The 23,427-nt window shown below is 33.1% G+C and overlaps 1 protein-coding gene across 1 annotated transcript in view; it reads left to right on the top strand.

The window, feature by feature from the left end:
* Positions 1-23,427, top strand: part of LOC145276641 (chitin synthase chs-2-like) — a 270,308-nt gene that overhangs the window by 125,615 nt on the left and 121,266 nt on the right. The window contains exon 14 of the mRNA XM_080127832.1: positions 19,354-19,503. Coding sequence (XP_079983958.1) covers positions 19,354-19,503 — 150 coding nt within the window. The remainder of the gene's footprint in view (positions 1-19,353; positions 19,504-23,427) is intronic.

Here is a 23,427-nt window from a genome sequence, read left to right as displayed (position 1 = left end):
TTACACAATCATGATAAGATTTCGACCAAAAAACCTCGTCAGGAAATATTGCTCCCCTCTTTCAAAAGATCTAATTTTTAATACCAGTCACGATTTGGTTTTTAAAAAAATGGAACTAGTATGGTCGGATGAAATATTTAGTCATTCATAACTAATTGGCAGAAATGATTGTATTGCAATATTAAAAAATGTTTATTTAAACATAAATGAAAATATATATTACCTTGTTTATTATTGAGCACTCTTATATAAACCATCGTTAAATTTAATGGTTTTTATTTTTTAATATTCTTAATCTGGAATAATGATGTCTACGTTCATCTTCGTAGGGAATTGTAAGACTGTCTAGGTATTATTTAGTCCACCAATAAGATTCGTTGTCATTTTCTATCCTATGAGCATTTTTCAAACAAAGAACCGAATTACTTTTATTTTATTTTATTTTTTCTTTATGAAACAAGTGACCTTATTTTAGCATGTGGGTGATTGGAATATTTTTTTATTAATTTTATTATTTACTAGTCTAATAGTTGATTTAATTACGTTATTTTATTTTATTTATTTTTATGTATGTGGTTATGCTAAATAATATTTAACGAAGAGCAAAATGTATCTGTTCTGATTAAAAAGTATACTTTTACACTTTACTGCAGTTTCACGGTACCGCCAATTGAGAATTTTGTGTGTGATTTAGAGCACCTGCTTCTCTAGCCACACTGAGGTTCTGATACAGCAAAACAGTGACAGACGACGTTTATTTAGCGAGTGATTTTGATTTACATTAGAACATTAATGCAACACAATTTATGTCTACAGTTTATTGCTATTTCGATTTTACATAAGTTTTGGAGATCTTTAATATTAAAATCTCAAGTTTTTCTTTCAAGCATAATCATTATGAATTGTTTAACGTGTACTATTTTTCAGCTCAATTCTTGGCTAGCATCCGCTTTTCTGAGTTCCGAGTAATGATTAGTTAGTAGTGTTTTAACCGGTGATTTTTCTTCCGTAATGTGTTTTCGTGGTTGTTATACCTAGATTTAAAATCTAGAGAGGTTATCCTTGTGTACTATTTTTTAAATTGTATTTGGTTTGGTAGCTATTCAACCATTACAGTTTTTTATTATTAACTTTCTTATATTTCTATTTTGGTGCTTCCTATCAGAGTTTGAGTTATTATTATTTTAGTGCTCATATTAATAAACTTTCCAAAACCTAACGTCGTTATTTCTCCTGAAGGGGATATGTATGCGACTAGGTACCGCTTGTGACTTTGATATTCCTTTGAAACTTCCTCATTTGTAGGAAGCCGGTTCAACATGCATAGAGTGAATGCCGTTGGTTTTATAGTATTCTTCAAGTAGTAATAAGCGATGAACCATAGCTTAGTGGATATGCTCTTTTCTCTTCTCTGCAACTTCTTTCCCACAGAAGAGACGTTGCGAGCCTGTCTCTGCTTTATCGCTATTTCCATGGCAGGCGTTCATCTGAGCTTCAATCTATGCCCCCCTCCGCCAAACTTTCACGAAAAACACTCATCTAGCCAAAACCACTATCAATAGTTTCCCACACTCTTTATCTGTGCCTAAACCTAAATGTAGATTCCATGAGCAAAGCTTCTTTCTTAGAACTGCACGCTTATGGAACTTTCTTCTATTGGCCTGCTTTCCAGCTGACTACAATATAGTTGTCTTCAAGTCCAACGTAAACAAGTTCTTGATGAACCGTTCCTCTAAATAATCTAACTTACAAAAATTCTACTACTTAAATGTACTACGCTATAATCACATTGACTAATGTATACCATTATCCCTTATTCTCGAGTGGCCTACGGGCCTCGAATATCGATGATTCCTATGTTAAAAATATATTTAATTTAGTTTAATCAACACTATACAAAGCTCCAAATTTCTCATTTTGTGTAAATAGCAATTGCATTCAATTGATCGCATATAAGTAATATATTACACTTGCTAATTGTACTTCAGCATCAAATAATCCCCTCATTGTTGAGTTGCCAATACATATTTCATCGCAATCTGTTTCTGTTGTCATTATTCGATTGCCTTAAACGTGTGAGTTAACCATCTTTAGTTGACAATGCATTGTCACAAATCAGCGTCGTACAAATTGCAATGCAAATAGAATGTGCCGTCCGGACCTTATCAAAATACTCACCAGGGATGCTTTTTTACGCAAGAGTTCAAAAGTAGCATAGAGTTAAAACCAAACGGAACTTTCATGAACAAAGGTTTTTATTCAAGAACTTTTCTTCTGTGAAACACCTTATCGCTGAATAATACAACCTATTCGTCTTTACGTCCGACATCAACAAATACCTGTCTAGACGTCCTTTTTAAACAATGAATCTTTGCCCAGTTTATCAATTTTTCATCATCCAACTGTTCAACATTCAACTGCCAACTAAGTAATCCTTATCCTCGAGTGGGGTTTACCTTGATAATTGGTGTTCAAATAGTATAATTTATTTTTATTATGATTAGCTAGACGCCCGGTGTTGCCCGGTCGTACAATATGCTTAAATATGATAGTTTAATGTATGCAGATTGCGTATGTATTACTATAGAATCAATCCTCTAATGAATATTATATACTAGTATGAGTACCCAGCGTTACCTGGGTTGACATGCAGTTCTGTTTGAAACATACCTGTATACTAATCATTTTCATCATGGGCAACGTGGATACCTCCACAACAAAAATAAAAGAACGGATGAAAACATGTAAATGTAATCGCCCCAAAAAAGAAGTACGTGATACCCTCTCCACCAGATATTTCAGCAGAAGGGCTACAAAGAGAAGAAACTATTCTCCGGATATTGAGCACTGGAAAGACACCCCCCCTGCAAAGAAAAGATAATTATAAATAAATCATTACAACTTTTGTTTCAGTAAAAATAGCAGCGACTGCCCGTGCGATCGCAAAAAAAAAAGAAAAAATTAATTCCAAAAACAATTAAATGACATTTTTCGCGTTTTATATTTCTAATGTAATCCTCCCCCTCCCCTCAAAAAAATGAATTTTTCATATTTTGGGGTTCGTTCTGTTTATAAAATTGTTAGGTAAAAGTACAGAATAGTTTCATAAAAATTGATTATATTTATCGTTATTTTATGTTTCAAATATAATTACTGTCCCCCACCACCACAAAAAAACTAAAAGTATTTGTATTTGTCATGTTTTGTCCCCCGCCCTCGATCGCCAAACTTGAAAAAATGCTAGAGATGACATGTCTGGTTGAACGCTTTGTGGCCAAAAAGTGGGCTCTCATTTTACGTTAAATTTATATAGAAAAGTTATCCCCCACGCTAAAATGTTATTTTTTTTCAAAATTTCTTCTTTCATATTATTTATAAAGACTGCTTAAACGTATTAGGCCACAAAAAAACAGGTCTTAATTTTTTGGGTCAATGTCAAGTTTATTCCCAACTCCTCCAAAAACTTTAAAATGACGACTTTTAATGGTTTTCCGTGATGCTGAAAACGAATATTACGTTTAAATTTGGGTCAGATAAGTTGTTTTCATGATATGAAGAAATTACTTTTTCAAAAAAGTGGGGAATCACTTTCCTATATAAATTTAACGTAAAATGAGCACCCACTTTCTGGGCACCTAGTAATTTCTTCATATCATAAAACAAATTTAACTGTGATATTCGTTTTCAGCACTCTCGAAAATTAGCGCTGTTTCTTTTTTACTAAGAGATGCGTTCATTTTTTCATCTCATAATTTAAGACGCTAATTAGGCTGTTAGTAAGTTTACAAAAGCTACTTTTGTTTTTCGTTCTTTTTTCATTATAGAACTTGTATAGTTGTTAACAGGTGCCTCTGCAGTTTAACATTTCACAAAAATTCTGTTTACATTAGGAGGCGGTTAAGTAAAGTACAGGAGCACCTGATAAAAACTATATAAATCCTATAATTGAATACTCACCTCAAAAAAAGAAATATATATTTTTGTAAACCACTCGTGAAGCTTACTGACAGCATTATTTACGTCCTAAATTATGAAAACATAAATGAATCTCCTAGTAAAACAAACAGCGCCGGTTTTCGGTGGTGCTGAAAACGAATATCATAGTTAAATTTGTTTTATGATATGAAGAAATTATTAGGTGGTTAGAAAGTGGGTGCCCATTTTACGTTAAATTTATGTAGGAAAGTGATTCCCCACTTTTGAAAAAGTAATTTTTATATCATGAAAACTACTTATCTGCCCAAAATTTAAATGTGATATTCGTTTTCAGCACCATCGAAAACCATTAAAAGTTGTTATTTTCAAGTTTTTGGAGGAGTTGGAAAGAAACTTGACATTGACCATTTTTTTCCTAGGGGTTAAACGATACTGGGAAAGTCGTAAAAATTGGGCATTTTTTTTTAATTTAAGATATTAAATAAATTATAAAGAAAATCTGTTTCGCAGGCAATTAAACACACTTGCTATGGTATAATTATTATAATAAATCCTGGCCAACACCGATTAAATTTTATAAACAAAAAGAGCGGAGGACAATGGATTTGTTCACATGTGTCTCTGACTAACTCTGCCATCGTGCGGATTCAAGTAAATGAGGACATTAGTTTTAATTATTTTTCTCTAACAAATAAAAAAGGTTACTTAAAAATTATGAATAAGCGAAAAAAAATTTTCCTCCGAATTAAAAATAAAAATAATAATTCAGCTTAGAATAATATTTCGAAATGAAAACAAATATTTAATAATGTGCTCCGTTTCAATTAAACTATCACAGTTATTTCCCCTTTTGGTTTTCTGGTTTTTGGGTTTGAAAATAAAACGGTTTCAGATTTCAGATAAAATCAGTTAAATCATATATAACTCGAAATTTAAATAAACTAAATAATTAATTTGTTTTAATTAGTACAGTTGAAACAAACCTATTATGTCGAATAAGCAATGCCATCGAGGTAATTATTTAAATAGATTTAATTTAATGTGATATGTTTATAACCGTGCCTCAATAATGTAAATGTGGTTCGAAGAATGCTATATATTGAAAGTCCGTATACAATATAATTACTCCTTTGACAGACGTATCCTAAAATGGGCATTAATATTTCTTGACCAGGAGAGGTGTACACATATTTGGCCTTTATATTTCTTTGGTCATTGGGAGTTGTACACACACACACGAACGCTACTATTTTATATATATATAGATATAGATTACGAGGAATAATTTGCACAGTGGACTAATTCGCAACAAAAAAATTAATTATAATGATAATGTCGTTCATCAAATTCCGTCAGTGTTTGTTTACAATATCATATCAGCTGATATTTGGGCTTGACGATCTAAAAATAGTTTTTCTTCTTTTATAGATAAAAAAAAAATTACAGGAGAAAATTTTACGTTACCGGTTAAAGTTGGACCGGTATAACATAAAATATTCCGTTATAATAATAATTATAATATAAGATCGGATTTTTTCGATTTTCGATACTTATCGGATGCATTTCTGTAAAAAACATATCTAAGAACATTGTCAAAAATATTAATTATCTTTGTATGGAATTTACAAAAGATTAGGCTCAGACGTTTCGGAACCTATGCAGAAGGAACTCACACACACACACACACATATACACAAAGTGACTTCTATATAATAGCATAGATAAAGATTTGTACTAATCATCCAAATATGCAGGTCGAAAGATGATCCGAGCGTGCGCCTTGAATACACGTTCACATCCAGTTAATAGCTACCGCGGTAGAGATTAAAAGACGTTAACCAACTCGACAAAACGTCAGCGAGGGGATTCCGTCTCGCTCTCCCTTCTCTCTCTCTCTCTCTCTCTCTCTCTCTCTCTCTCTCTCTCTCTCACCCCTCTCTCTCTCTCTCTCTCTCTCTCTCTCTTTCACGCACACTAACTTTTTGAGTATATGAATATACATATATGTGTGTGTGTGTTTTTAAATGTTCTTCTTTTGAAGATTGTAACGTTGGGTATGGAGCAGCCAAACTAGCTGCCTACATTCCCCTGCTTTTTATTTAAACCAGCCGAGAGCTCTTTATAGTATTCTCGTTGTTTCCTTAGGTGCAATTGTCTGGATTTCTTTTGCACTCGATTCAACAGGAATATTAGTTAGTTAGAACTTCAGGTTCTTTCTTTATAAGCCCTGTGGCACCTATAATAACTGGTATGATTGATATCTCTTTAAGATTCCAATTTCTTTTCATGTGTGTGTATAAGAAAATCAAAGCCAAAATATGTCGTAATGATTTACGTCATGGACATCATTTCGTCTGAGTTTACACACAAGATCACTTTATTTTTTAGCTTAGAGCAACCCACCATTCTGCTGTGGCTGTCCATTATTATTTGTGTGATGTAATTTAGAGAGTTTATTTGATAATATAAAATACTTAGAAGGCAGAAAACAGGGTGGCGACAAAAATAAACAAACTCTTCTTGTGAAGGTAATTGAAAAGTAAACAGCAAAGTCCGATGCTCACATATTGTTTTGTTCTTGTGAGAAACAAACTGGCGAATAGAACATGTTCTCCGTTTTTATCTTTTTTGGGGGGGGGCGCTTTTGTCTGATTTCAATAAGCCAACTCTATTCAATAAAAAAAACATCGCGCTCGTTTGAAAACGAATTCATTTTAAACAAACTAGGTTGTTTATTTGACTGCCTATAGAAAAGAGTATTTGAGTTATTTTGGTTTATATGTTTGACGGCAAATCAGCATCTTGAGGAAACACAATGAACTTATACGTTTAATTAAATACAAGTTGCTGTAATCGGCACTTTAGTATGCTTTATGCCAGTCACGCTCATTCGTTCGCTTGATGGCTTAATTGCTGCTTTAAATATTAGATCTGTGCAGAAGATTTTGTAAATTTAAAATTTTATTCGGAAAATGAAAAACTGTGTTTTGAAAATATTTATTCATAAAAATAACGACATTTTTTTCACTATAATATGATTTCATCTATTAATTTCATTTATTTCGGACTAATACGCTCATCTTCTTTTTCTTTCTTTTTTTTTTTTGGAGTTGTTGTTTCACGACGTTTCAGCCATATATTCCTCTGACCTTCGTCAGGTGGTAACTGCGACAGGATAGGAACTCCGAATCTCTTAATACCACAAGACGAAAGCCAGAGGAATAGTTGGCTGAAACGTCGTGAAACAACAACTAAAAACAAAAAGATGAGGATAATAGTCCGCAATAAAAAAATTAATAAATAATACTCATCTCAATAATGAATTCTGATTAAATAATATATGATTCCATCTGTCAACAAATTTATAAATTCCTAGCTTGGAAACATTAGGTTTTTATGTGAAATATGAATCTAACTTATATTCAATATCCTTTCGTGATGTTAACTTAAGGCCATGTAAATGGTTTTGTAATCTTCGAAATCAGTGATAATCTGAGGGGCTAGGCCAGGAGAATATGCAGGATGGGGCCAAGAATTCTCAACCCTATTCTCCCGAGATGTTTGGTCAGTAGTGCTGTTTGAGGACGAGCATTATCATGATGGAAGATGACTCTCTTTCTGTTTACAAATAAAGGTCGTTTTAGTGTTAACATGGTTAAGGATATTGCAAAAAATATGAATGAGGTTTTAATAATCTGAAAGAATAGGTTATACGAAGGGCGTGGAATAAGTAATGCGCCTGACCCACTTCCAGTTGTCTGATCTAGCTGAAATCTTGCATGTGCAATGATTTATATCTCTACGGGTTATGTGTCAAATTACAGATCTGAACTAATTATGGTTTCTATTTTAGAGGTGTTTGAACTGAGTTAGGTGTGAAATGGAGCCTGTTGAATGTCGAGCAGTGATCCGATTTTTGTATTTGAAAAGATGCACACCACAGGAGACTTTTGATGTAATGAAAGAAACTTATGGTAATAATGCCCCATCATATGACGTTGTAAAATGCTGGCATCGTGAATTAAAACATGGCCGGAAGTCTGTGGAAACAGCTCCCAGACCTGGTCGCCCCCCTCTGCCATTGATGAGGCATCTGTCCGTCAAGTTGAGGCTGCCATTTTGGAAGATCGGCGCATTACTATTCGCCAAATAGCCCAAAATGTCCAGATTAGTACAGTGTCTGTGGAAACTATCATTCATGACCATTTGCATATGCATAAGGTGTCTGCCAGATGGATTCCCAGGTTGCTCACACCATTCCGGAAGCGAAAACGCGTCGAGTGCTCGAAGATGAATTTGGAGATGTGCCAAGAAAATGAGTCAGTTTTCAAAAGACTAATTACACAGGATAAAACCTGGGTCCATCACTATGATCCAGAGACCAAAGCCCAGTCAATGCAGTGGAAGCACTTGGACTCACCACCTCCAAAGAAGGCAAAGGTGCTCCGCTGGCAAGGTCATGCTCACAGTCTTCTGGGACCAGGATGGAGTAGTGATAGCAGATTTCCTGACAAAGAGTACCACAATTACAGGAGCCTATTATGCTTCACTTGTGAGGAAATTAAGGGAAGCTGTAAAATCAAGAGGCGGGGCGGCATCAGCAAAGGTACCCTCCTCCTACAGGACAACGCTCCGGTCCACAACTCGCATGTCGCCAGATCAGAGGCACGGACGTGTGGTTATGAAATCTCTTCCCATCCTCCCTCTCTCCTGACATTGCACCCTTTGACTTTCACCTCTTCCCAGCCATGAAGTTATTTTTAAAGGAAAGCGTTTCCCAGATGATGCAGCCTTGATTTCTGAAATCACATCGTGGTTGGAGGACAAACCTGGGGTGTTCTACAAAAACGATCTCTAGAGCTGCATCAAAAAAGGTTTGTCATGTTCGTTGTCTTTTATATGGCGTTTTCTCAATTGATATTGATGTCAATTGTGTATCCCTTTTGGACTTTTTATCATGTAGACCAAGTCGCCGATACGTTTATCTACCGTACCAAACTCCCAATATGAAATATTATTTTTCATACATTTAAAATATACACGATCACCAGGTTTCAACCTTTTACGTGATGTGTGCGTAGTTTGATGGACGATTGCTTGCTTTGGTATTAATTTATCAAATGGTGGTTTTATTTTTCTAGCAAACATTAATTCTGCTGGCGATAATTTTGACGGTGTATTTGGGTTCTTAGTTATCCTGTATATTTGCAGGAATTGTTGTAATGCTTTATCCGTCGGGGTCCCTATTGATTTTGTAAGTGCACGCTTTATCGTGTCTACGAACCTTTCCGCTAATCCATTTGACTTAGGGTGGAACGGTGGTGTAGTTATATGTTTTACCTGAAAAGTGTCACAAAAGTCCTTGAAATCACTTGCTTTAAATTGTGTTCCGTTATCTATGACTATAATGTCTGCCACACCAAAACGTGCAAATATTTCATGCAGAAAACTTATTGTGTTATTTGTCGTCGGGTTCTTGGGACGCTTTACTTCAGGCCATCTGGAAAAACTATCTACCACGATTAGGTAGTATTGTCCTTCGGTCGGTCCAGCAAAGTCTATATGAATGCGTGATCATGGATGGTCAGTTTTTTCCAAGGTTTATGGACTATGGGTGGTGCCTTTGCGGCTAATGCACAACTTTTACATTTGTTTACTGTTAGTGCAATATCCACATCCATGTTACGCCAGCATAAGTGCCTTCATCCTATTTATACCCGGGTGTCCTGTATGAAAATCACGTGAGATCTTTTTCTGCAAGGTTTTCGGGATAACAAATCTTTCACTATATAATAAAACATCATTGCATATGGAAAATATGCTTTGTGTTTTTTCATCATTTTCCCTTATTTTTTTTATGTCTGTGATGACATCGTCATTTTCAGCCTCCCTTTTTATATCGGTTAACGTGACTGGTAATTCTTTTATTATATTCGCCACAATGTTTTTTTTCCTCATAATTGGAATGTATAGTTGCAATTACTGACTCTTCAAGGGTTTCCTACATTTTCGGTATAAGCCTTGACAGGCCATCCGCATGACCTATTTTTCCGAACCTAGATGTTTTATTTGAAAGCCATACTTTAGCAAGATCGTACTCCAACGGAGTAGGTGATTTGCCGTATATACTGGCAAGCCCTTTTCTGAGCCGAAGATTGTCACTAGGGGCTTGTGATCTTTTCCAGTATAAAGTGTCTCCCGTACAGGTAACGGTGGAATTTCATCACCGCGAAAATAATGCTTAACCTCTCTTTTTCTGTTTGAGAGTAAGCCTTTTCTGCCGGAAGTAGTGTCCTTGAGGCGTGAGCTATAGGTTTCTTCGATCCATCTGGCAGGATAAGCTGTATACATGCTCCTATACCATACGAGCTCGCGTCGCTCGCAATACTTATTTCTAATTTTGGGTCGTAATAGGTTAAAAATAGATCGGACTTTAGCGTCTTTTTAATTTTCTCAAATGCGCCCTGACATTTTTTTGTCAATAACCATGGTGTTTCTTTCTTTAATAACTCGTTAGCGGAGCTCTTAGGTCGTGCATTCCTTTAATAAATACTTGGTAGTAGTTTGCGAGACCTAAGAAGCTCTGTAGAGTCGTCATATTATGTGGTGTCGGCATGTTTTTAATTGCTGTCGATCTTTCCGGGTCTGGGCGTCGACCGTCTTTATTTATTATTTGCCCTAAATATTTGATTTCGTCTAAACAAAATTCGCATTTGTTTTCTTTCACCTTGAATCCGTATTCATTTATTCTTGTGAATACTTCTTTTAGATGCTCTTGGTGTTAACTTATGGACGCGCTCCTGATGATTATGTCATCCAGGTATGCACAAGCACAATCTATTCTGTTCAGCATTGTATCCATTGCTTGTTGGAAAATCGCCGGCGCGACTTTGATTCCGAAGGGTAGACGGTTGTATTTGAACAACTCTTTTTGCGTGTTAATGCATAATATATTTGAGCATTCTTCTTCCATCGAAATTTGTAAATAGGCGTCGGACAAATCTATTTTTGAAAAAATTTTGCCACCATTTAGTCTGGCAAATATCTCCCCAGGGCTTGGTAAAGGGTAGTGGTTGTCTTTTAATTCATCGTTTAGGCCCGTAGAAAAGTCTTCACAGACTCGAATTTGTTCCGACTTTTTTTACGTACACCGTAGGGGCTGCCCAGACACTAGTTTCGATTTTCGATAAGATGCCTGTTTTTTCGAGTCTATCTAGGTCGCTATTTATTTTGTCTAAACCGGCGAACGGTACATTCCGTTTTTATCTTAAACACCGGTGTTGCATCTTTTTTAGCTCGAACGAAGCCTTAACTTTATTGCATCTTCCCAGTCCAGTAGTAAATATTTTTGGGAATTTCTTTTTTAGATCGTTTTTAATATTTTCTTATGTTGGGGTGCAACTGGTTATTTTTCTACAAAAAACGTTCATTGGTTTATCCCAAAGATTGAATTTTTCAATCCAGTCAATTCCCAATAAGTTCTCGCTTTCTTTAATTACGAGGATTTTCAATTTCTTCGTCGTGCCATTTTAATTAATGGGCAGGATGACCTCTCCTTCGAATTTTATTTCGTCTCCTGTCACTGTTTGTGCACCTTTACTTGACTTTACTTTAATTTTGAAGAGTCGGTTTACCCAGCTTTTTCCAAGTGTTGACGTTTATTAATGATAAATCCGATCAAAAGTCAATCTGAAATTTCACTTGTTTGCTGAAAATATTTACTGATACATATTTTCGTAAATTATTTTTCCCTTTGTCGTTTGTTCTCATTTGGTGATCTTTTTTTTCTGCGGCAAACACTCTTATGTCCAACTTTATCGCAATTGTAGCACCTGATATTTTTGTAAGAAAAATCCTTTTCCAAATGTTTTTCATCACATCTTCTGCTATTATTACCTGATACTGTCTTTTTATAATTCCTTTGATTATTATCGTAATTTCGTTTTCTGTAGTTATTATATTGACTATTATCGTTATTTTGTTTTCTGTAGTTATTATAATTTGAGTATTTATAATTTGAGTATTTTTTTGGATTTTGACTAGTCTCAAAATGTCTTTGTTCTGAGTTTTTGAAATGTTTTTTAATCTTCCTAATGTACGCCACTCCTGCTTCTTCTATATCCCTGGAATCTTTTTTAGTGATACTGCCCTTTGGCAATCTTCTGCTAATTTCTGCAATATCAGGCCTTGTTCTCTCTCTAATTTTGAGAGAACGTGTCTTCGGATCTCTGAATTTTTTGTGAATACTAGATCCTGTGCAAAGATTAAACATTTGAAATCGTCCACCGTGAGTTCCGATAATTTGAAGTTGTCGCAGTTTTTCTTTACTACTGACGCGTATGTCAGGTAGTCCTGCTATCAGTTTTCTTAAGATTCATACTTGACCATCTCTTGTGGAAAAGAGACATGTTCGATCCGAATAACTCCTTAAGAAGCTTTACGGTTTCAGCGAAATCTAACTGATTCGTTCTCCTTGGCAATATGAAATCAACAAATTTGCAATGTTCACTGGTACCAAGCTTTCGAAGTAATTAACTTACTTTCTTTCCCTTTGGCCAGTTATCGCAGTCTGTTTCGAAAATATCTTCATACCTCTTGAAGTATGCCTCGAAATTTTATCCTCTTCCGGTAGGTATGTGAACACATCTATGCTGTTAAAAATTGTTGTACTGGAGAAGGTTGTATTACTTTCTTGTATGGAATTAGCTGTTAATCTTTCTAACCGTTATTTCTGGTCAAGTTGCATCTGCGCGAACCTTTCTTTCTGCCTTTCTATGCATTTGTCTTTCGTCTCTTTCTGTGTGTAGAGCTTGCTGTTCTTTTTTTGTAGGATCTGCTGATTCTGCATGAACTGTGCCATTATTTTAGTAAAATCCTCCATCTTGTTTTTTTTTCAAAGATTAGAAAAATCAGTCTATTTTGCTAATTCACTTTTTACAATAACTACGAACAACCGTTTTTAGGTCCGCTTTTTTTTCTTTTTTTGTGTCAACCGAATTCTATCGATATATTATTTTTTGCGTTGAACCTTTCTTTTTTCCTTTTTCTAGTGAGGGATAAAAAAATGTATTTTATTTTTTTTTCTCTTAATCCGTTAAGTTTTGATTGGGTACAAGAATTCTTTTTAAAAAAATCCTTTCTTGGTACAGCTGAAAAAAATATCACTTTTGTCCTTCAAGACAATGTGCATAATTAGTTCACGGTGTACTAGTGAAAACACCTTTTTTTTTTTTTTTACTTTCGTAGTCACTTTGAAATGCTTATTGGTATTTTGCTTTCAAGTATCCAGTGTTCAAATATCTTGTTCGACAATTTTGTAGTTACTTTCGTTTGTTTTTCTTTTGTCTTTTTTTGTTTTGTTTTTGTTTTGTTTTTTTGTTTTTTTGTTCGACAGTGATAACTTTCCACGTAAATTATTTTTCGAATACTGTTACTGTGTCTAACAGTGTATTCCCGAGTAAATCTTTTTTAAAGTCCTCGGTGTTACTGCTGTGTTCAACAGTAGATTTTTTTTTTCTTGGAGTACGTTTTTTTCAATCTTTCTCGAGTAAGTATTTTTCGTACAACACTGTTGACTTTAATAGTGGATTTTCTCGCGTAAGTCTTTTTTCGAATTCTCGAGACTACTGTTCTGTTTAATAGTGGATTTTATCCTAGTAAGTCTTTTTTCGAATTCTCGACGTCACTGTTGTGTTTAATAGTGGCTTTTATCCCGCGTAAGTCTTTTTCGAATTCCCGTCGCCACCGTTGTGTCTGCACAAATAATTAACAAGAACACGGAAAGTAAAGGTATAACAATAATATATTAGGCAGAAAAGTTATATACATATTTACATGTCTTCAGATATACTTCAGTTGGAGATATTCCGGCAGGTGACGTGTTGCATGTCTTACTGGAGGCAACATGGGCGTCTTGCCTATTTGGCGGTCGTTGCAGAACTCCCCCCGGGATTGGTGATCGATACCTTTATATATCTCACTCACCCAACTATGTTAATCAGTGAGCGTCTCCACAACAGTAAGGCAGATGTATCTTTTAATGGTTCGCCTTCTAAATGTCGTACGTATCATCGTCAATGCATTCATAAATGTATTGACGATGATACGTGCGTATATTTATATATAAGTACATAGGTTTAATAAAATATAGTGAGAAACACTTTAGTAAGTGTTAAAAGCATATCTATTATTCGGAAAGAACACACAAATGGCGGTGAAAGTCCTTAATCCGCGGAGTTTCGAAGAAATACTCTCCTTCTCGTCAGAGGGGAGGGGAAAGCAAAATGCATAAAGAAATTGTGCCTGTAAAGTATTTAAAGAAACTAAGTATGAAAAGGATCATACTAGCGTAATAATGAAATATAGAACAATGTAACAGATGGAGTAGGCTAAAAAGGTGGTTTCAGCAGTTTCAATCCTACCCAAAGCCAGTGAAAAACGTGATGAGAGGACAACTATGGATGGCAGTTAGGAGATTCGGAGTTCCTATCCCGTCGCGGTAACCAGCTGATGAAGGCTAGAGGAATAGTTGACCGAAACGTCGTGAAACATCAACTAAGAAAAATTAGGATAATAGTCCACAATAAATAAATAATACTCATTGTTTGAATTAATATTTTTATTCCGACATATATATATACATATATATAATTTTCAGAATGTGAGAGAGAATATATAATTAATTCCACAGCCAGACAACGTCGCAGCTCACAAGAGCCATACAAGCCAACAACCAGAAGTCCGAGACTCGGGTTTCGCCCTCATTTGAGCTCATAAGTTACACACATCCGAACTTAGGATTCGAAACCCGAGTCCTTTGCATGCGAGGTAAGCGTTCTACCAACTGAGCAAATGCTCCGCACACAAAAAAAGTCTTATAAACTATCACAGATCAAGTAAACCGCAACGAAATCCGACAGTAGAATAAACATACTACTAATTAAACCTAATTTCGTTGCGGTTTACTTGCTCTGTGACAGTTCATAAGGCTTCCTTGGTTGCGGCGCGTTTGCTGAGTTATTAGTGCTTGCCTCGAATGCAAGAGATTCGGATTTCGAATCCTTAGTTCGGATGTGTCTAACTTATGAGCCTACGTGAGGCCGAAACTCGAGTCTTAGACTTCTGATTTGTTGGCTTTCATAGCTCTTGTGAGCTGTGACATTGTCTGTCTGGCTGCGGGAATACTTATATATATATATATATATATATATATATATATATATATATATATATATATATATATATATATATATTTCTGTGGAAATATTTTTATTTACTTATTTTTCTTTTTATATATAACAATCCTTATTTAAGAAGCTCAATGTAATTACAGAGCATATAATGAATAAATGATAAAAGTCGATATTCCAAATTCCATGATGTTGACCATGTTACAATTCATTCCTTTAATTCAGTTGACATTTACACTTCTTGACAGTATCTGTTTTGTAGCACAAAATCATTAACTAAATTATGATATCAATAAATGAATCTATTTTGCACTTAACTCATCAGAAGAATTAGCAACTATCAATCCACCATAATTACAGGTATACATATATATACATACATATAAATATGTATATATATTGTATACACATACATATATATATATATATATATATATATATATATATATATATATATTCAGAATGTGAGAGATTATATAATTATTTCCACAGTCAAACAACATCGCAGCTCATAAGAGCGATGACTTCAAACAAACTGAAAGTCCAAGACTTATATATATAAAATAAAAATTACAGTTAAATTTACCAAAATGATCCAAGATGGTAAAACTAAAGTATCTTATAGATATTAAAGAATTAATATACAACAAAACAATTAAAAAATTACATAACTTCTTTATCAAATTTGGCCTTTCTATAATTATCGAACCAAATAAAAAACTTCAAATTTTCTAGATGTTACACTTAATCTTAACACCGAAACCCATAGCCCCTATCATAAACCCAATCTTACGCTTTTATACGCCCATTAATCTTCTAACCACCCCACCTCAATTATAAAATATATAGTCCCATCCGTTTCTAGAATTTCTGCTCTTTCTGCTGATAAAAAACTTTTAATCAAAATGCTACTTTCTTCAATAATGCGTTAAGAATCTTAGGACACAAGGAAAAGATTAAATACAACCATTATGCTCCTCCTGCTGGCCGCCTTAAATCTGTAATAACACACAATATGACTCGAAATAAACCAGTTCAAATAACAACATCTGCTGCTATCAATAACAATGAACTATTCTACATATATAATCCAAACCAAAATACTAATCGTAATACCTCTAACCCACTCAGTCTCATCAGGAGAAAGAAAAATATTTGGTTTAATCCTCCATTTAGCCTAAATGTCAAAACTAATACACCTAAGGAATTCTTCAACATTGTACAAAACTCTTTCAAATACTCACACAGATATAGTTCTATTTTCAATAAAAAATCAATAAGGATTTCTTATTCAGCAATGCCTAATTTAGCACAAAGAAACTTAACATCTAATTACAAAAAAATGAAATCAGCCCCAAAAATCCCTTTCCCAATTAAACCCAAAACTAACTGTAATTGTAATAAAAAACATCTTTGCCCACTCAATAATGATTGCATCCATAAAGATGTTATATATTCATGCACAATTACTGAGCTCCCACGCAATCCTCCCATAACAGACACTAATATTTCGTCTTCAAGTGATCCTTCTTTTCATCCTCCATCTGATATAGTTACTAATCCAATATACCACTCGAACAGCCCCCATCTACAGTCATAGAACTAGAAATGATAATAATGATAATAATAATAATATTAATGAGAATAATAATATTTCTCCTAACAGCCATCCTAACACTAACAACACTCATTATCCCATCCAAAATAGTCCTCGTACAATCATTGTCCCACCCTTTGCTGAACACAATGAACAAAATTCAAACTATTTAACCAATACAAATCAGCAAATTAATATTAATATCAGACCTCGAGCTTTTAATAAAGTACATACATATATCGGTGCTACTTCAAAATTAATTAAGAAAAGAATATCAAACCACATTTCTTCTTTCAACAACCATAATTCTAATAATAACTAAGGAACTTCTCTAACCACTTTAATTAAAAAACTTAACTCTAATAATACCCCCTTCTCAATCAAATGGACTATCATAAAAAAGTTAAGTCTTATACTCCAGTCTTAAGTCATGTCGCTTCTGCATACCCGAAGCTATAACTATAATTACTTCCTCTCAAAGTAACAATATAATAAATTCTAAAAACGAACTGATCTCTTTCTGTAAACATAAGTCCAATTTAATTATGGTAATTTTGAAATTACATAGTTGTTACTTTAACTTTTCAGATATATATAATTTTTCTTTAACATTATCGTTTTTTCTACTTACTTTCTTAATACTTTATAACTAAATAATCCTTTATTTTAATTCTTTATTTCTTCTTTGCGGTTTTTTATCTGCAATTTCCGTTTTAGTCTTTAAATATTCCTATCTCTCTAATATATCAATCTACCCACACATTCATATCCTGTATGTATATTTACTTATATTTTACCATATGCATTTACTTACATACTTACTTGCTTTATCCGGAATTTGCAGATACCGGCCATCCTCTCCCCTTAAAAAAAATTTATTTTTTATTTTTTATTTATTTATTTTTATTTTATATTTTATTTCTTTTTTTTTAATTTATTTATTTATTTAATTTTTCCATTTAGTGTATTTTAATAACTCTTGCTGAAATATTTTAAGTAATAACCTGTACATTTCAGTTTACCTCTTTTTGCCCTATATTCTTCGAGCCTTTTAACGTTATTTTGTCTGGGTCATTTTGACATTTGCTTTTCTATTTTATATTTAACTCTATCAAAATTTAATCTTTTTTTCTTCTTCACTGATTTTTTTTTCTTCTTCTTCACTGATTTTTCTTAATCACACTTCGTCTTGGCAGGCGTTATTTTTCTTTTATTAATATTATTGGAATTTTTCCTCCTTTTCCTTGTACATATTTGTGAATTATTCCACGGATTTCAGCCTTTTGGATTATTTTGTACCATCTTCCAATTACGTGATTTCCTTGGATTTTACTTGTGCGAATCGAAATTTAATTAACTTTCTTGGATTTACATTTTTGAATTTTACCGTCATTGGATAATTTACCTTTCACCAGACTATCCATTCACGTGAAATCACCTTTTTGTTCACCGTATTCCCTCTGCTTCACTTTTTGTTATCAAGTAAGATCTTTGACTTACTTGCAGTTTCATCAAATACTTTTGTATGCAAAATCCGATCCCGCATTTTGCTAATTCCTACCCTCTGATGAGAAGGAAAGTATTTCTTCGAAACTCCGCAGATTAACAACTATCCATTTATTAAGTGTTTCCTTTTCAGATTAAATATGTTTTAACTCTTTTTCAAAGTGTTTAAACATGTTTTATTAACTATTTGCTCTTATATATATATATATATATATATATATATATATATATATATATATATATATATATATATATATATATATATATATAATAAAATTGAAAAGATAAATATGATTTCTTTATCCTAGAACCTATCGGGATAAGAAAAAATTCAATATATAAGATAAGAGAATAACAAACAAAAAATGAATGATGAAAATAAAAATTAAGTTACTACAATATTTTTTATTTCATTAAATATTCAAAACAAGGAATAAAAATTATTTTAACTTAACTTGAAGAACTTTTTAGCAAATGATAAAATTGGTAAAAGCTGTGAGCATAAATTTGAAAATATATTTTTTTTAAGTAAAAATCCAAAAATAACGAATCATTAAAATTATGATCCACAATATTCAAATGAAAGAACGTGAAATCTGAGGTAAAAATTCAGTTAATAATAAAATGAGTGACCACAAAATATTTAAAGAGTTCGTAGGAAATCAATATATTCATCAATACGTTGCCATTCATAGAACTTTCTGGCTAGCTAAGATTTTAAAAGATTAAACCAACATATATTGTATGAAAATTCACTCATGGTAAGTTGACATAATAAACAATTAATTCCACTCAAAGCTTAATGCACAGATTCCCTTGTCTCACATTCCTTATTCAAATGGGAAGTTTACTACATGCGAAATGATGTCCTTAAAAAGTTAGAGGGTTTATATCAACCGAGAAATTGTAAAAGTACAATAAATGTAAGAACTTTAGTCTTAATAATCTGACTGGTACGAATAATCAATTCTTATCTCAGATATATTGAAACACGAAACTGTTCTTCCATACAAATAATTCTACCGGTAACATTTAATGTATAAACTCTTATTTATGCTAATTGTTCTTTTGTAAGTTTCAACGTAAAATCGAACTGGCCATTGAACTTTTCTTTTCGTTCTTTAGGTGCATAAAACCAACAGAACAGAACATTCCAGATAATTTCCAGGTGGATCACGTACTTGACCAGCTGAGAACCAACGGACTAATCGAAATTGCACGAATAAGACAAATGGGTTTTCCAGTTCGAATCACCTTTCAGGAATTTATTGACAAGTAAGAATATAATGAGTTTACAAAATTTATATGCTTTTCATGTTCAAAATTTGATGTACTCCAATCCTTTGTATTTGGTTCATAGTCCATGTTCAATAATTTACAGGGTGGAACGATAAAATTGTTGTCCTAAAGATAATAACACTACAGCTTTATTTTTAAATTTGTATTGAAAAAATCAATCCACGTAACTTGATTATGTAGGAGAGTTGACATCTATTCAATGTACACGTCTTCAACCTCAATAACCGCTTTGATTCGGATACAGAACTGAGAGCATGCCTTTTCCACAAGAGCCAGAGTCTGCCAGCTGTCACCTGATTGCATCAGGGGATCACCACATTCTTCAACACATCCATGTACATTTTGGTATTGACTTTCAAGCTGACTTCGAAGATGTGAAGTGGCATGATTTGGCCCTCACTTGAAATCCCACAAATGATCAAAACTATGGGTCGTTCGGTGCATTGAGATGTGCCTTCAAGCGTTGAACCGTCTGGATTTGTATTTTGAGGGTGCTAGAAATGATCTTGCTGTCATAACTTGGATCGGTAGAGAGCATGAGTTGTACAGCGGAGCATCTCCGATCTCGCTCGTTGAACTTTGTGTCACTTTCAGACATGATTGAAGGCTCCTGTCGCTCTTGGGATTTGTACATAACTAGCTAACTAGTAAGTGGTTTGCAAAAAAAAAAACGTTTTTTTTTATCAAACGGAAATGGAATCATGTCGTCTTTTTAAGGACGAGAATTTTATTGTTCTACCCTATGCATAAATATGTAAGGATTCGTAATTTTTTACGAGAATTTTATTGTTCTACCCTATGCATAAATATGTAAGGATTCGTAATTTTTTACGAGAATTTTATTGTTCTACCCTATGCATAAATATGTAAGGATTCGTAATTTTTTACGAGAATTTTATTGTTCTACCCTATGCATAAATATGTAAGGATTCGTAATTTTTTACGAGAATTTTATTGTTCTACCCTATGCATAAATATGTAAGGATTCGTAATTTTTTACGAGAATTTTATTGTTCTACCCTATGCATAAATATGTAAGGATTCGTAATTTTTGACGAGAATTTTATTGTTCTACCCTATGCATAAATATGTAAGGATTCGTAATTTTTTACGAGAATTTTATTGTTCTACCCTATGCATAAATATGTAAGGATTCGTAATTTTTGACGAGAATTTTATTGTTCTACCCTATGCATAAATATGTAAGGATTCGTAATTTTTTACGAGAATTTTATTGTTCTACCCTATGCATAAATATGTAAGGATTCGTAATTTTTTACGAGAATTTTATTGTTCTACCCTATGCATAAATATGTAAGGATTCGTAATTTTTTACGAGAATTTTATTGTTCTACCCTATGCATAAATATGTAAGGATTCGTAATTTTTGACGAGAATTTTATTGTTCTACCCTATGCATAAATATGTAACGATTCGTAATTTTTGACGAGAATTTTATTGTTCTACCCTATGCATAAATATGTAAGGATTCGTAATTTTTTACGAGAATTTTATTGTTCTACCCTATGCATAAATATGTAAGGATTCGTATTTTTTTACGAGAATTTTATTGTTCTACCCTATGCATAAATATGTAAGGATTCGTAATTTTTGACGAGAATTTTATTGTTCTACCCTATGCATAAATATGTAAGGATTCGTAATTTTTGACGAGAATTTTATTGTTCTACCCTATGCATAAATATGTAAGGATTCGTAATTTTTTACGAGAATTTTATTGTTCTACCCTATGCATAAATATGTAAGGATTCGTAATTTTTGACGAGAATTTTATTGTTCTACCCTATGCATAAATATGTAAGGATTCGTAATTTTTTACGAGAATTTTATTGTTCTACCCTATGCATAAATATGTAAGGATTCGTAATTTTTTACGAGAATTTTATTGTTCTACCCTATGCATAAATATGTAAGGATTCGTAATTTTTTACGAGAATTTTATTGTTCTACCCTATGCATAAATATGTAAGGATTCGTAATTTTTTACGAGAATTTTATTGTTCTACCCTATGCATAAATATGTAAGGATTCGTAATTTTTTACGAGAATTTTATTGTTCTACCCTATGCATAAATATGTAAGGATTCGTAATTTTTTACGAGAATTTTATTGTTCTACCCTATGCATAAATATGTAAGGATTCGTAATTTTTGACGAGAATTTTATTGTTCTACCCTATGCATAAATATGTAACGATTCGTAATTTTTGACGAGAATTTTAGGTATTATGTCTTCTCGAAATGGATAACAAAACTTAATTTATTTTCTACCAAAAAAATAGATACGTGTATTTTGCACTGATCATCTAAAAAATGTAACTCTCAGATCAACGAAAATTGTGAATAGCCTTAGTTTTCTTGTCAGTGATAAATTCGAATCCATCAATGCAAAGATAGCGAATAGGCGAAAAGCCAACTTACAAAATAATACTTCCTTTTGCAATGTTTTTCTCTTTTTTTTTCTCTAATTTTTAAAAGCGTACACGTATTTTAATAATCACATTAAGCTTGAAATAGCATTTCGTACATAATCTCTTAAACTTAGAATCTAATTTGATAGCATTAAAATTTAAAATATTATTTCTTAGATGTGGTTACGTATCTAACACCATGAGTCGATCACTAATGTGATCGCCCAAGTGTTACACAAACGTTCTTGGAACGGCAACCGATGTACGCTTGCCGGCAGGAAGTTACTTGGTCGTAATTTGGGACCCTTCTGCTCTCCTGGTGGACGACTCTAGGCCCCGCAGGTGTTAACAAACAGTATTCCAGAAAACGATAAAACATATATATCAGTCTGTTGGGTTTCTTCTCTTCGTTATTATTCATCTTATTATTCATCTCAGTTCACAACGGCAACAGTTCTGAGGAGGATAGGTAGTTTCTTACCTTTTTTTTTTCCTACCAGCTCCCATCTGTAATTCTCTGGAAAATTAAATGTTGAAGTACCTCTTTTGTGGGCTCGCCATTTCTCGAGGTGACTTTTTCCTGTTGGGTTCTGACTGAGAAGGATGTCCGACCATGTTTTGATGTTTAAATTAGAATAACAACACGGAACATAATTATAACAATAATTATATATATATATATATATATATATATATATATATATATATATATATATATATAAAGTTTCGTGGTTAAATTTTAAATTATGAAAAAAAACATATAGACACATATATTCGATTTAATAATTTATTGTTTGACAAAAGGAATATATATCAGGGGTTATTTTAATTTCCTTAATCCATGGATTTTCACCAATGTCTCATATCATCAGAGGAAATGAAATGCAGTTAGCAAAATGTTCAGCTGCGAATGGACGCTATTTTGCTTTTCAGCACAATTATTGAAAATAGTTTTTGGAGTGGTTGTGGATAATTATATGGAGAAAATTATACGAAAAGAGAAGTTGATACAACCTGGATAATCCATTATCGGAAGGAGTTCAATGTCGTTCAGATTTATATATATATATATATATATATATATATATATATATATATATATATATATCGTTCTCGCTTAAATATATATATGTGTGTGTGTGTGTGTGCGTGTGTGTGTGTGTGTGTGAATCGTAATTTCAATTTTATAAAATATATCTTCACAACATATTACAATTAAAAATTGAAAACAACTTATAACAATAAAAAGGCTTAACTAACCCTAGCTATTAACTATTATTAAGTATTATTCTTAACTAGTATGGGTGAGATAGAGAAAAGCATACGGGTTCACCGACAGGATGGGGTAATGCAATGTTCTCATAAATAGTAGTCCGTTATTATAGGTAATATTGACATAGCGATCAATATTAAGAATCCAATATATACTGTGTACGGTTTATGGAAGATAACACCAGGCATAGTGCTCG

This window comes from Euprymna scolopes, chromosome 5, assembly GCF_053919585.1.
Source record: "Euprymna scolopes isolate OS-2025 chromosome 5, ASM5391958v1, whole genome shotgun sequence".
NCBI lineage: Eukaryota > Metazoa > Mollusca > Cephalopoda > Sepiida > Sepiolidae > Euprymna > Euprymna scolopes.
Note: the sequence above shows the minus strand (reverse complement) of the source record. Positions and strands in the feature narration are given on the sequence as shown.